This window comes from Chelonia mydas, chromosome 14, assembly GCF_015237465.2.
Source record: "Chelonia mydas isolate rCheMyd1 chromosome 14, rCheMyd1.pri.v2, whole genome shotgun sequence".
Classification (NCBI taxonomy): domain Eukaryota; kingdom Metazoa; phylum Chordata; order Testudines; family Cheloniidae; genus Chelonia; species Chelonia mydas.
Genome location: NC_051254.2, coordinates 26970358 through 26984771, shown reverse-complemented (window position 1 = coordinate 26984771; position 14414 = coordinate 26970358). Strand labels below are relative to the sequence as shown.

Below are 14414 nucleotides of genomic sequence, written 5' to 3'. Positions count from 1 at the left end.
GTTACCACCTGAGCTGGAACAAGGCTGTACCGGGGAAAGGATTGGGCCCAGCCTGGAGGGAGTCCAGTCTGGGAAAGAAGCTTATTGGAACATCTCTCAGGGTGAGATTTACCTGTATTCCCTTTCTTAATGTATTATGCTTAGACTTGCGTGTTTAGTTTTATTTTGCTTGGTAACTTATTTGTTCTGTCTGTTATTACTTGAAACCATTTAAATCCTACTTTTTATATTTAATGAAATCACTTTTGTTTATTAATTAACCCAGAGTAAGTGATTAATACCTGGGGGAGCGAACAGCTGGGCATCTCTCCCTATCAGTGTTATAGAGGGTAGACAATTTGAGTTTACCCTGTATAAACTTTATACAGAGTAAAACGGATTTATTTGGGGTTTGGATCCCATTGGGAGCTGGGTGCTGGAGACAGGTGACCTGCTGAGCAGTTCTGGGTTAAAGCGTTGAGCCGGGGACGTGTGCCCGTTTGAGTGATTCATAGCAGGCATACGAGGCACCTTTGCGGGAGCCTTGTCCAGGTCTGCCATGGGTCAGCTCTCTGAACCCACCATCCCTGGCAGCGGAAGCCTGACCTTCCAGCCCCCTGCAGGCCTCGCTCTCTGTGTAGAGGTTAGCGATAGACACTCCCAAAGCCTCTGAGCATCCCTCTGGAGTGCTCAGCCCGTTCCACTGAGCACATGCAGAACGGTGACTCTAATCCCACAGGCGTGGTCCACAGCAGCTTGTAAGATTCAATTCAGGCCAACCACTCTATTGAGAACACAGCACTTAGATATATAGAGAACAGGAATGAGTTTATTGTCAAAGAACAGAGATGCAAGCGAGAGTGAATAAATACTGGTAACACCCATTGTTTCATGTTCTCTATGTACATAAATCTCCCCACTGTATTTTCCACTGAATGCATCCGATGAAGTGAGCTGTAACTCACGAAAGCTTATGCTCAAATAAATTGGTTAGTCTCTAAGGAGCCACAAGTCCTCCTTTTCTTTTTGCAAATACTGGAAAGTAATGGTTACATAGAAAATAAAATCCTAACACTTTCTAGAGCCGGGGTTCTCACAAATATTTGGCAGCCTCAGAATGCGGCTCTGACAATACTTAACTAACTGCAGGAAAAACAAATAAATAAATTACATGTGCATATTTACAGAGGGATTTTTTGCAGACTCAATAATAAATATAAGGTACAGTTGTGTCTTATCTTTACTGGACCTAAACACAGAACAAACCAGTGCTTTGCACAGTCTTGTCTTTTTTGTTGTTCTTTTGCTTTTTTGGTCAAAGGTGGACGGCTGTACAACAATTCTGAACTAAATTTAAAAATGCTTTACATAACAGAAAGAATAATGACTAATAATGAAAGAACGTATCTGCCAATATGTCCAAAATTTCTTTCACAGACAAAAAAACCCAATCAACCTCGCCCAGTAATAATAATGATAATAGTAACAACAAAATCTGAGCCGTTGCTGTTGTCTTTTCAGCTTGGTTTTTGCATCATTTAACAGCTTGCTCCTCTGAAGCTCACCGTGGTAATTTTGTTCAACTTCCCTTGCACGAGTGCTGTAGGGACGTTGCACGACATAAATTTCAATTTGATGAATTTCTCTCTCACACTGCAACTTGCTCAGAAACGGAATCGGCTGGCTTCGGAAACACAGGAAACTACCTTTCCCCCTGGTGCTGAAGTGTTCATGTTTCTTTCTATGTTTTGCTTTTCTTAGCAGAAGGTCCCAGAGGAGCCACCTGCTGTCACATTCAAGGTCATTTTCTGGCACTAGATTATCTGAAATACTTTCTGATACCCAGTCACATTTTTAACTCTTTCACCTTCCCCCCCATGAACAATCGCAACCTACCCAAACACCACGCAGTGAGATTGCCCATAGCCACTTATAGAGCTACAGTAACATGAGATGTAAACACAGTGGTTAGAGGTCTATAAAATCATGAGTAGTGTGGAGAAAGTGACTAAGGAAAAGCTATTTACTTGTTCCCATAACACAAGAACTAGGGGCCACCAAAGGAAATTAATGGGCACCAGGTTTAAAACAAATAAAAGGAAGTTCTTCTTCACACAGCACACAGTCAACCTGTGGAACTCCTTGCCTCAGGAGGTTGTGAAGGCTAGGACTATAACAGGGTTTAAAAGAGAACTGGATAAATTCATGGAAGTTAAGTCCATGAATGGCTATTAGCCAGGATGGGTAAGGAATGGTGTCCCTAGCCTCTGTTTGTCAGAGGGTGGAGATGGATGGTGGGAGAGAGATCGCTTGATCATTGCCTGTTAGGTTCACTCTCTCTGGGGCACCTGGTGTTGGCCGCTGTCGGCAGACAGGATACTGGGCTGGATGGACCTTTGCTCTGGCCCAGTATGGCCATTCTTATGTTCTTAGCCAAAGAATACACTTTGTGACTTGAAAGAAAACCACACCTATGTAGCTCAGCTCTGCCGGCATGGTACTATTTAAAAGGGAGCGCGCAGGAGGATTTATGGCATTTAGAAGGCACCTTTAATACTTAACACCTCAGCGATTGTTGGGGCACTTTGGAGGCCCTTGTGGCTGCAAAACAATCAGCTGGTGGCTGCATTTGAGAAATGCTGTTCTGGAGCCTAAACGAACAAGGCCTTCCCTTACCTCATTTCCCCAGCGTGTGGCTGAGACTCCTTCTCATAAGATCACTCCCTCTCAGCTGCAGAGAAAAGCTTGACAATGTGACCCTGAGTTTAAAGGTTCAAAAGCAGAAGGCACGTACGAAGAATCCACAGTTTAAATGAGACACACTTATTGCTTGAGGGCCCCGCTGCCTGATTTTGAGATCTTGGCCAGGCTGACAAATGGGGACTTGGCTCTTTCAAGTAGGTGTGAGTAGGATCAGTGTCACTTCTAGGAATCTCATTTTGAGCCCCCTTCCAGTGCAATCTCTTTTCCCATCACATACACCTCAGGTTTCCTACAGATCCACTGTCTTCCCATGTAGCACCGTGAGCTGCTGACCCCCTTCTCATCATTCAGATGCGTGCAGTCACCTCCTCCTCTTATCTGAAACCTGCAACACAGAAGCCAGGGAGCTGCAGTCAGGCAGAGGCCGGGGATTTCACACCAGTCCCAGCCAGGGGAGCCCTTCTCCACAGTGCAGGCCTGAGTGCGGAGCAGCTACTCTCCCAGCCCCTCAGGAGCAGAGCTCAGGACAGCGGGGGCTATGCAGAACCGCTGATTGTTCGTGACCTTCTATGCTGAGCAGCCCACAGGGGTGCTGGAGAATGGACAGTCCCCAGCAGGACGGAGAGAATTTGTTAGACTGATTGTCAAAAGGGACCGGTCCTCTAACAAGAGGGGCAGACCATCACCAGAACCAGACAACTGAGCAGGAAAAGTGGGGGGCAGGAGGGATCTTGCCTCCTTGAAACACACGGAGCAGAACCAAGATGACACTGAAAGAGGAAATTGCACTCAGGTGTTTCCTTTTCCATTGATCTACAACTCTTGAGCTTTCCATTGGGATGGGGAAAAAAGAGAGTGTTGAAGAAGTTCCTTTGTGAAAGCATGTGTTCCCTGTTTGTAACCCTCACGTGACCCGCCCAGAGTTCATCTGGAGTGGAGGGTGGAGCTCTAGGGACAACATGCCTCTCGGGAGGTTTGGGAGGGTTCAGCCCTGGTTTTGGGTCCTACAGCAGCTGATCTGCAGGGTCCCACCTCCTAAGGAGGGAACCAGACAGGGAGTCTACCCCAGGAGAGTGCCACAGAGGCCCGAACTCGGGACAGTGTCTGGTGGCTATTCAGACCCAGTGAGGCTGGAAGCAGGTGGGATCCAAAGGTTGGGTCCAATACAGCAGAATGGGGACTGTCCACTGGGGAGCCCTGACCCAGCGCCATAAGAGCCTGAGTTTTCAAAGTACTGAAGTAACCCAGACCAGAGAAGTGGGGGGTCTCCATTCCCCTCTAATGGCTGGCCTGCAAAAGAGCTTTATCAATCAGGGGGGGTTTTCAGTTAAAGAAGTGGATTCTTTCGCTCCTATGGCAGAGGCTCATGCTTCTGGTCCTGAAGTCCCAGGATTCAGACCCTGCTCCGGGCTCAAGCAGCGCTGGTTTTGTGATCACACTTGGAGCCCACTGAAACCCATCGCGGGGTGTTGGCTGGGCAGCCATCACTACTGTACCCCGTTCCAGTGGGAGCCCCAGGCGTCCAGCACCTGTGAACCGCAGGCTCCTTTAACATCGGTGCCTTGCTGCGGATTCAGAGGCCTCACCAGCCAAGTCACTCAAACCTGCCGGCAGCAATCCCCAGCGGGACCTGCACCTGCCATGCAGTGCTCGGCATGCTGCCCTCTCCAGCAGCCACTGTTAACCTGAGCTCCCTGCTGTCTCCTTTCCCCGGGGGGGGGGTCAGACACCCCAGGGACCTTGCTGAAGAGGGCTGGGGGAGAACAGCGAGTGTCCCAGCTGAAATCCCAGCGCGCTGCAAGGGCACCTCTGGCTATGGCGGGCTCTGTCTCCGGCCCAGCACCGTGCTGCGGGGAGGAGCCGAGAGCTCAGGGACACGCCGGCTCCCGTCGGTCTCCGATACACGCAGGACGCGAACGGACCAGGGTCGGGTCTGGTTGTTTCATCAGCACTGAATGGTGGATCTGCCTGAACTCAAACAGCTCGGACACCAGAATCCCTAAGCCCAGGGAATTAGTCCAGAGGGGTGAGAGAGACTCACGGGTGGTTGAATTCGGTGCCGTTGGTCCATTTCCAGGGCTGACCCTGCTCCCTCCGGAGGCCGATCCAGTGGTCCCGGACACCCTTATGGCGCAGCAGGAATGCCTTAAAGAAACCTGCTGTCCCTCGGCTATCAGCCCCAGCTCCAGTGCTTCCCCCACCCCCACCCTTCCAGGGCTCTGTGCTGCAGAGAATCCCAGTCGCATATTCATAGAGTATCAGGGTTGGAAGGGACCTCAGGAGATCTTCTAGTCCAACCCCCATCCCCAATTAAATCATCCAACAGATTTTTGCCCCATATCCCTAAATGGCCCCCTCAAGAATTGAACTAACAACCCTGGGTTTAGCAGGCCAATGCTCAAACCACTGAGCTATCCCTCCCCCCATATTGAAGGGTGCTCAGTTTATTTTCGGCAGAGGGGGGGTGTTTCCCCTCCCTTTTGCAAAGTAAAAGATCACCCAGGCAGTATTAACCCTCCCCCTGCACAGAGCAGCCCCACCCCGGTGCTCCCAGTCACCCACACCCCAAGTCCCCCTGGGCTGGGGGCAGCTGCTGGGTCTGAGCTCTCTGCAGAGACGTCTCTTCTCACAGATCAGCCCCCGCTCACCACAGCAAGGCAGGAGGAGGGAGCGAGGCAAGCTGAAGTGGGAGGGGTCAATGTGAGAGGATCCCCTCCTCCCCCGCCTCCTCAGCTGGCTGCTCCTTTCCCATCCCCACAACAGGAGCACTGGCTGGGTTCTCAGTCCCACTCCAGCAGCCAGCAGGCCAGGAGATGCCTGAGCCAGCCCTGCCCTAGACAGAAGCTGTCTCCCTATTGGGGGAGGGGGGCAGCTGAGAATGGGCAATCCCTGTGATCACACACAGACAGTAGGGCCCTGGGCCCAGCCAGGGCTGGCGTTCAGCAGCTGGAAGTTCATTCACTCTGGCCTCCCAGCATGAGAGGGCTCAGAGCTGCTCCTCACCCCACAGGGGCAGAGCCCAGGTCCTGCTGCAGCAGCCACCACTGTGCCAAGATCAGTGTATGGCAATTCAAGAGTCTCTCACCATTTCCTGCTCACTGTCGATCCCAGCCAGGGAGGCACCCGGTGCAGAGCAGCGGCTCCGGCTGTCGGTCCAGCTCCCTTCCGTCTCTGAGAAATAGTAGCATTTCCCTCGGTATCCCATCCAGCCATCCAGACACGAGGGGCCAGCAGGGAGGCACAGATCAGCTGATGAAAGCTTAGAGGTCAGCACTGAGAATGAGACAGTCACATATAGGGTAAGAGTTGCATCGAGAATTGGGCATTTGACTGGTACAAAAATTGGTCAAGTGACCAGTCAAATCTGTCAAAGAGTGGTCAGATATTTTAAAATACCAATTTATCAGAATTGGTTACCTCCCGCCAGGAACAAAAAAGAGCAAGACGTCATTGTCTCCAGTAGGTTTAGCTTTAGATAGATACGGATCTACCTAATTTTTTAAAAAATGTACTTCACTGAGTTATTTTAACTCAGAAAAAAAAGGCGAAACAATGAAACCAAGTTCTGAAAAACACCAGCGAGGCTCCCGGACGCAATCCGAAAGGCAGGCTGCCTCCTACCCCCAGGGCTCTCGCTGGAGTATTTGACTGCGGCCAAACAGGCAGTCAACTGACCGGCTTGCCAAGCACACTGGGACCCCCAGCTGGGGCTGGTCCACGGCAATCATACGCAGGGGGACGGAGACTTTAGTCACAGTAAATTTGCCTGGCAAGAAGGATTCCAGGGACACTCCCAGCCTGGGAGGGACTGACACAGCTCAGAGCATTTCACCCCAGGCACAAGATCAACAGCTGGACGTTCAACCTCGCAACAAACAGCCGGTGAACAACTGAGAAGAACGTGGGAACTTTCACGCAGGGACATGAACGCCACAAGGGGGCGCCAGACACCACAGCCACGGGAAATGACCTGTTGCACTGTGGGCCAGGAATGATGGAACTTAATTCACCTCCTACCTGCGGACTTTTCTCTCCCCAAACACAGCAGCAAGAAAGGCACTTTGTGGAAGCCCTCACAGCAGTGTAACCCTTTCAGAGTCATGAAAGAGCAGCAGTGGGGTCACCCATAAGTGACACCAAAGAGGATTTGAAAGGCCTGTCTAGTTGAGAGGCGTTGAACTCAAACCCCTCCAGACGTTTTTGAGCACATCACTTTTTTTTGCACCACAGTAACTCGGTAGCTGGTTTTCAAGCCTTCCCATGTGGCTGGCGCTCAGTGAGGAACAGACACTCTAAGTCGGGAAGAGTTAGGAAACGTGGCAGCGGTGATCAGAAAAGGAGCATGTGTTCACCTCACGCACAAGGCATGTCTGACCCTGTAGATTTAACTGTGCAGTGCACGGTAGCCCACACCCCTGCCCTACTGAACTGAGCAGAGAAGTCAGTGACTAACAGTTGATGGCACAGGCTGTCTCCACCATCCATCTCCAGGTCAGATGCCACATGTTCTGCAGAGCTCCCTGCACCTGCAGGTGTGTAACCAACCCTAAGCTCACAGATTCCCACCTCACAGCATGAGAGCCAATGCTGCCCATTGCAACAGCCTGCCACTACAGCAGGGAGCTGGGATTCAGGGTCCATCTGTATCAGAGCAATCTGCACCAGTATAATCACAGTGACGCAGTGACATCCGGGCAAACACCTCCTGGAGATGCACTGGAGCTGTGCGGCTCGCTCTGATAACTTCCTGCAGCGAACTGCACCAAGGCAAGCTCCTTTGTGCACCAGTGCAGTGCATCTCCTTTAGCAGTTTGCACCAATTCAACTGCAAGGACGTCATGACATCGGCACAGAGGATTCCTAATACAGACAGACCTGGATTCAATCCCCTCTGCCAGCTGCTAAACCCTCCTGGGGCCCAGTGATCAGATCCCAGGGCAATAGAGAAATCCCACCCCCGACAGTCCCCAGCACGCCCTGCCCCAGACGACTGGGGGATACAGCAGGGTTCATGTTCACCGCAAACAGATGCCCTCTGCACGAGCACACGCTGTCTGGGCAGCCCAGGGGAGTGAATGGTGCTAAGGGACCCTTCATGGCCAAGCTCAGCGATTGGTGGGTTTCCACACTGCGCTGGTGGAGGGGTCTCGACTGAGTTCTACGGCTCATTTCAGTAACACGGCAGCACCTGCCGCCCGGCCACAGGCGTGACCTGAACATCCAGGAAGGCCAGGCTGGTAACCTCAGAGCAACACAGGGAAGGCAAAGGGCTCAGGGATGCATTGCACCCTGTCCCATTGGACACCCTGGTCAGGGACTGCTTCATGGCGCATGGCAAAGGTGACTTGGGTCCAAAGTGCTCAGAGATGGGCTGGGGGGGCTAATGTCAGTCAGATCGTCCCGACACAGAGAGTGGCCAGGTGCAGGGGTCTGGGAGGGAGCAGGAGGAGGGTCGGGGAGGAAGATCCCCCAGGAATCCTCTGTCCCAGGGGCAGAAGCCAGACAGGCCGGGAGGAGAGAGTGAGCGTGGTAGGTCACGGGGGAACGGGATGCACGGAGATTGTAGCTGGAGGGGAAGGGAGCAGGGTGGAAGCTGGGAACTCACCTGCCAGAGCAATGATGGCAGCGATCAAAGCAGACGATACAACCATCAGTGCAACCACAACTCCACAGGTTGGACTTTTCTTGCAGTTACAAGGAGGGTCTGAAACAGAAAGACCCGTCAGGCAGGGCTGGGAGGACACGTCTCACTGACAGCACCGGGGCTGGAGCTGTCCTGGAACATGCACCGTTCTGTCGATTGCTCCTTCCCTCAGACGCTCTGGGAGAGGAGCCCGGAGGGTCAGGCAGACCCCGCCACCAAGGGCAGATGGAGGGTCCATGGCTCCCTAGAGCTACCCTGGGGCTGTTACCAAGATCCGGCTCTGGCTGGGTAGCAGGGCCTCAGAGCAGCAGCCGGGCCATGGTAAGAGCCGCAGCTGTGGGGAACTACAGACCCTCCCCCTGCTCTGGGCAGGGAGCCTGGGGGGAGGGATATGGACCTGGGGCTGCTCTCAGCCCCCCACCCCAGGCAAGTGGAGGGTCATCCATGGCTCCCTGCAACTGCCTGGACTCCAGCTGCCAGCCAGAGGTGGGGTGGGGGGGGGACCTCAGGGGGAAGAGGAGGGGGAGGGGCGGGGCCAGTGACAAAAAGTGGGAGGGCCATGCCCCCTTCCAGAACCCCGGGCAGTCTCAGTGTCTCTCTCCAGCCTGCCCCCAGGCAGAGATGCCCCATTACCTGGGTTCCCTCCAGTCTCCAGGTGTCCATTGCCATTAACACACAACTCCTGCAGCGGCTCTTCGCTCTCAGCAGCCCCAGCTGCTGGCCCCATTGTCTCTCTCAGCGACACTCAGGCCACAGACGCTGCTGCAGGTGCTGGGCTGGGGTTGGCTCCTCTCTGTCTGAGTGGGTCCGATTTGGCAGCAGCAAAGCCGAGGCAGAGGTCCTGGCCCTGGCTCCCCGTCCCTGCTCCAGACTCTCCAGCTGATCTGAAACCAAGACGGACCAAGCAGGACAGATCAGGGGTGGGGGAGGCGATTTGTGTTTTCTCGTTGCCTGCCCAGCAGCCCAACCCCCTGCCAGAGGTGGTGCCATGATGATTAGACCCCCTTAACTCCCATCGGCCTCTCCGCCCCCCAGGGCCTCAGAGATCTGATCTCCTACGGGCCCCACCACCTGTGACAGGCACCCAGCTGGGGGGTGGGGGAGAAGACCCTCCTCACACACACAATCCTCCTAGAAGTAAGTGTGAGTAGGATATCATAAGGGGACAGGGCTGGGGCTCGAAACAGCCCTGTCCCTGGCCCAGCCCCCTCCTGGCAGGGTGGGACTTGAACCAGCGTCCTGCGCTCCTCTGCCTGGCCCCTCCTTTCCCTTCCGGAGGGGGCTCTCTCGAACCCCCCCGGCCTTTGGCCCGGGGCCCGCCCCCCGAATCACCCCCCTTTGGCCCAGAATCCCTGCCCTTCGGCCAAGAAGTGGCCCCCGCCACCGCGCTGCCCTCCCCATGCGGTCCCCAGCCCCCGCCCGAGCCCCGGCCCCCATTCGGGCCCACGGTGCCCCCTCACCTCAGCCCGCCTGTGGCTGTAACCAGCCCGCAAACCCCGCCGCGCAGTGAGCGAGCCACCGCGGAGCAGCGAGCAGCACCCTCCCTCCCACCCACCCGCGCCCCGGGTGGCCCGGGCAGGGACCCCTGGGACCGGGAGCGTCTCACCCCGTGGGAAGAGCGCCTGGCGCCGCAGCCGGAGGGAAGGAGCTGAGGTCCCGCACACCAACCAGGCGGGCTCGCAGCCGGATCCCACCAGGTGAGTTCACAGCCATAGCGCGACCTAAGAGAACAGCTGAGATGCCAGTGCCCGATGTCATCACAACAGCGGCCAATCCACGTGCGCCCCGCCCTCAGCCCCCCCTCCATTTAACCCGGCTCCCCCTTCTCTATTGCATCAAACAGAAGCTGCTTGTCTTCGCTTTCAAGGCCCTTCACATACTGTCCTCTCCCAACCGGACATCTCTCATTCACTGTACCAAGGTGTTGACTCCCACCTCCAATCGGTCCATGCTGCCAGCAACACCCACTTGTTAAATTTTCAGACAACCACCTTCATGCTTTCTGCCACATGCCCTACATGCTGGGGAGGAGAGCCCCTTAAACATTCTCAAACCTACCTCATTCTCCATCTCCAATTCCCAAATCAAAGCTCTTCTTTGCCCTGGTGTCTACCAAAAATTCAACAGCCTGTCTCCTGGGGTGCTGAGACCACTGCCTATCATACCGACCAATACAGTCTCATTATTTCCTTGCACTCCCCTGTCCGTCTGTCTCCATCCGTCTCTTGTCTTATACTTAGATTGTCAACTCTTTGGGGCAGGGACTGTCTTTTGTACTGTTTTGTACAGCACCTAGCACAATCGGGTCCTGATCCATGACTGGGGCTCCTATGTGCTACAGTAATACAAATAACACAGGCTAGAGAATGTCACTATTATGGCTTCAGTGCCCTCCCCCCCACCCCGACCCCCACCAAAAAGCAGCAAAACAAACAAACAAAATCAACCTCCCAGCTCAAAAAGTATGTGTTTACACTCAGCTGGCGAACTCAATGTAAAGTACTAGTAGAGGTGAGGGAGAGGTGTCTTTTACCTTGGTGTAGCTAGTCCAGGAATGCTATATGATCAGCCTGGAATTTACCTGGACAAGTGACACAGAGGTTAAAGCCACCTGTGCCTTGTTTCTACTAGGATTTTACATCAAGTTAGCTATCTCCGTGTAAACACACTTTTGCAGTGAAGACAATGCCTGGGAGACTCCTACCTCAAGCCCCTAACTTCTGGTTGAGCTAGAAATTATTTGCAACATTTAAGAGCCCACTGATTGAAAGAGGTTAAACACACACAACATTTCTCCATTTTATCTTTGTGCAACTGACAGCACTCTGTGTAGTCAGGTTTCAGAGGAGCAGCCGTGTTCGTCTGTATTCGCAAAAAGAAAAGGAGGACTTGTGGCACCTTAGAGACTAACCAATTTATTTGAGCATAAGCTTTCGTGAGCTACAGCTCACTTCATCGGATGCATAAAGTGGAAAATACAGTGAGGATGTTTTTAAAGACACAGATCATGAAAAAATGGGTGTTTATCACTTCAAAAGGTTTTCTCTCCCCCCACCCCACTCTCCTGCTGGTAATAGCTTATCTAAAGTGATCACTCTCCTTACACTGTGTATGATAATCAAGGTGGGCCATTTCCAGCACAAATCCAGGGTTTAACAAGAATGTCTGAGGAACAGTGTGGTGGGGGGGGGGAAGGAATAAACAAGGGGAAATAGGTTACCTTGTATAACGACTCAACCACTCCCAGTCTCTATTCAAGCCTAAGTTAACTGTATCCAATTTGCAAATGAATTCCAATTCAGCAGTCTCTCGTTGGAGTCTGTTTCTGAAGTTTTTCTGTTGTAATATCGCAACTTTCATGTCTGTCATCGCGTGACCAGAGAATGAAGAACAGTGAAGCCTGTTGATTGTTCTTTAGCCACTTGGATGTGCTGCAGTGCAGCTGCTCACAATGCACATAGAGGCAGGGGTAGGAAAATGGCAGTCCAGCCTTAGAGTTACTCATGCCAAGCCACTGGCCAGGTGGCTTGGACATGAGGAGGGAGCAGGGCCTTGTCAGATGCACATCTGATTCTCCTGGAAGTTGGTTTGCAGAATCAGACCCCCAGAGAAGCATTCACCAAATCTTTGGAAGCTGTGCACTGCTTCAGGGCAATACAATCAGTCATGTCTCTCTCCCCCCACACCCTCCACATGTGTATTCGTCAAGACCGAATCATCTTTATTTATACCTCCTCTGTACCCCTCTAACGAGTGCTTCATACACATCCCCAGGGGAAGGGGAGGGCAAATGAGTGCACCCCACGCTCAGAGAGACACTGACCTGGGAGAGATTTCTAGACACAGTTGAAAATCTTTTCCAAAGGAAGGATTGTCTGTAGAAAAGTGACTATTTTTGGAATGCAAGGGTTTTTCGTGAAAGATTGTCAAGACTATAGGAATTTCCTGTTTTCACAACATTGTTCTGACACTTTTAAAATCAATCTTTTGTTCACTATATACTCTCTTCCATGCCTCTACCCCCTTTGACCCAAAACGTGAGTTTGTTTTGGGTCAAAGTGGGTGGAGGCATGGAAGAGTAGCAGCCATGTTAGTCTGTATCGGCAAGACTAACACTGTTTCAGAGTAGCAGCCGTGTTAGTCTGTATCCGCAAAAAGAAAAGGAGGACTTGTGGCTCCTTAGAGATTAACCAATTTATTTGAGCGTAAGCATTCATGAGCTACAGCTCACTTCATCGGATGCATGCAGTGGAAAATACAGTGTGGAGATTTTATATACATAGAGAACATGAAAAAATGGGTGTTACCATACAGACTGTAACAAGAGTGATCAGGGAAGGTGAGCTATTACCAGCGGGAGAGCGGGGGCGGGGAGGGGGCGGGGAGGGGGGTGAAGAAAACCTTTTCTAGTGATAATCAAGGTGGGCCATTTCCAGCAGTTGACAAGAACAGTAGGGGGGGAAATAAACAAGGGGAAATAGTTTTACTTTGTGTAATGACACATCCACTCCCAGTCTTTATTCAAGCCTAAATTAATTGTATCCAGTTTGCAAATTAATTCAAATTCAGCAGTCTCTCCTTGGAGTCTGTTTTTGAAGTTTTTTGTTGTTGAAGAATTGCCACTTTTAGGTCTGAGTTCGAGTGACCAGAGAGATTGAAGTGTTCTCCGACTGGTTTTTGACTGTTATAATACTTGACGTCTGATTTGTGTCCATTTATTCTTTTACGTAGAGACTGTCCAGTTTGGCCAATGTACATGGCAGAGGGGCATTGTTGGCACATGATGGCATATATCACATTGGTAGATGTGCAGGTGAACGAGCCTCTGATAGTGTGGCTGATGTGATTAGGCCCTATGATGGTGTCCCCTGAATAGATATGTGGACACAGTTGGCAACGGGCTTTGTTGCAAGGATAGGATCCTGGGTTAGTGGTTCTGTTGTGTGGTGTGTGGTTGCTGGTGAGTATTTGCTTCAGGTTGGGGGGCTGTCTGTAGGCAAGGACTGGCCTGTCTCCCAAGATCTGTGAGAGTGATGGGGCGTCCTTCAGGATAGGTTGTACATCCTTGATGATGCGTTGGAGAAGTTTTAGTTGGGGACTGAAGGTGATGGCTAGTGGCGTTCTGTTATTTTCTTTGTTGGGCCTGTCCTGTAGTAGGTAACTTCTGGGTACTCTTCTGGCTCTGTCAATCTGTTTCTTCACTTCAGCAGCTATGTATTGTAGTTGTAAGAATGCTTGATAGAGACCTTGCAGATATTTGTCTCTGCCTGAGGGGTTGGAGCAAATGCAGTTGTATAGTAGAATTTGGCTGTAGACAATGGATTGTGTGGTGTGTCCTGGATGGAAGCTGGAGGCATGTAGGTAAGTATAGCGGTCAATAGGTTTCCAGTATAGGGTGGTGTTTATGTGACCATCGCTTATTAGCACCATAGTGTCCAGGAAGTGGATCTCTTGTGTGGACTGGTCCAGGCTGAGGATGATGGTGGGATGGAAATTGTTGAAATCATGGTGGAATTCCTCAAGGGCTTCTTTTCCATGGGTCCAGATGATAAAGGTGTCATCAGTGTAGCACAAGTAGATTAGGGGCGTTAGGGGACGAGAGCTGAGGAAGCGTTATTCTAAGTCAGCCATAAAAATGTGGGCATACTGTGGGGCCATGCGGGTACCCAAAGCAGTGCCGCTGGTTTGAAGGTATACATTGTCCCCAAATGTGAAATAGTTATGGGTGAGGACAAAGTCACAAAGTTCAGCCACCAGGTTTGCCGTGACATTATCAGGGATACTGTTCCTGAGGGCTTGTAGTCCATCTTTGTGTGGAATGTTGGTGCAGAGGGCTTCTACATCCATAGTGGCCAGGATGGTGTTTTCAGGAAGATCACTGATGGATTGTAGTTTCCTCAGGAAGTCAGTGGTGTCTGGAAGATAGCTGGGAGTGCTGGTAGCGTAGGGCCTGAAGAGAGAGTCTACATAGCCAGACAATCCTGCTGTCAGGGTGCCAATGCCTGAGATGATGGAGCGCCCAGGATTTCCAGGTTTATGGATCTTGGGTCGCAGATAGAATATCCCAGGTCGGGGTTCTAGGGGTGTG

General features: G+C 51.9%; 1 protein-coding gene across 1 annotated transcript; it reads right to left on the bottom strand.

Moving 5' to 3' along the window:
- Positions 1-2913: 2913 nt before the first annotated feature.
- LOC119567730 (C-type lectin domain family 2 member D-like) lies at positions 2914-9153 on the bottom strand. The gene is made up of 5 exons (XM_037914972.2): positions 8960-9153; positions 8288-8386; positions 5768-5955; positions 4724-4827; positions 2914-3067 (listed from the first exon to the last, which is right to left on the bottom strand). Exons 1-5 carry the CDS (start codon positions 9051-9053, stop codon positions 2914-2916), a joined length of 639 nt encoding a protein of 212 aa, XP_037770900.1. The 5' UTR covers positions 9054-9153.
- Positions 9154-14414: the final 5261 nt, after the last annotated feature.

Coding starts and splice junctions, on each gene's coding strand:
- LOC119567730 (XM_037914972.2), bottom strand. CDS start 9,053: ATGGGGCCAGCAGCTGGGGCTGCTGAGAGCGAAGAGCCGCTGCAGGAG. Junction 5,956..8,287: donor TGCCATCATTGCTCTGGCAG/GTGAGTTCCCAG, acceptor TCTCATTCTCAG/TGCTGACCTCTAAGCTTTCA. Junction 3,068..4,723: donor GGCACCGAATTCAACCACCC/GTGAGTCTCTCT, acceptor TCTGTGTTGCAG/GTTTCAGATAAGAGGAGGAG.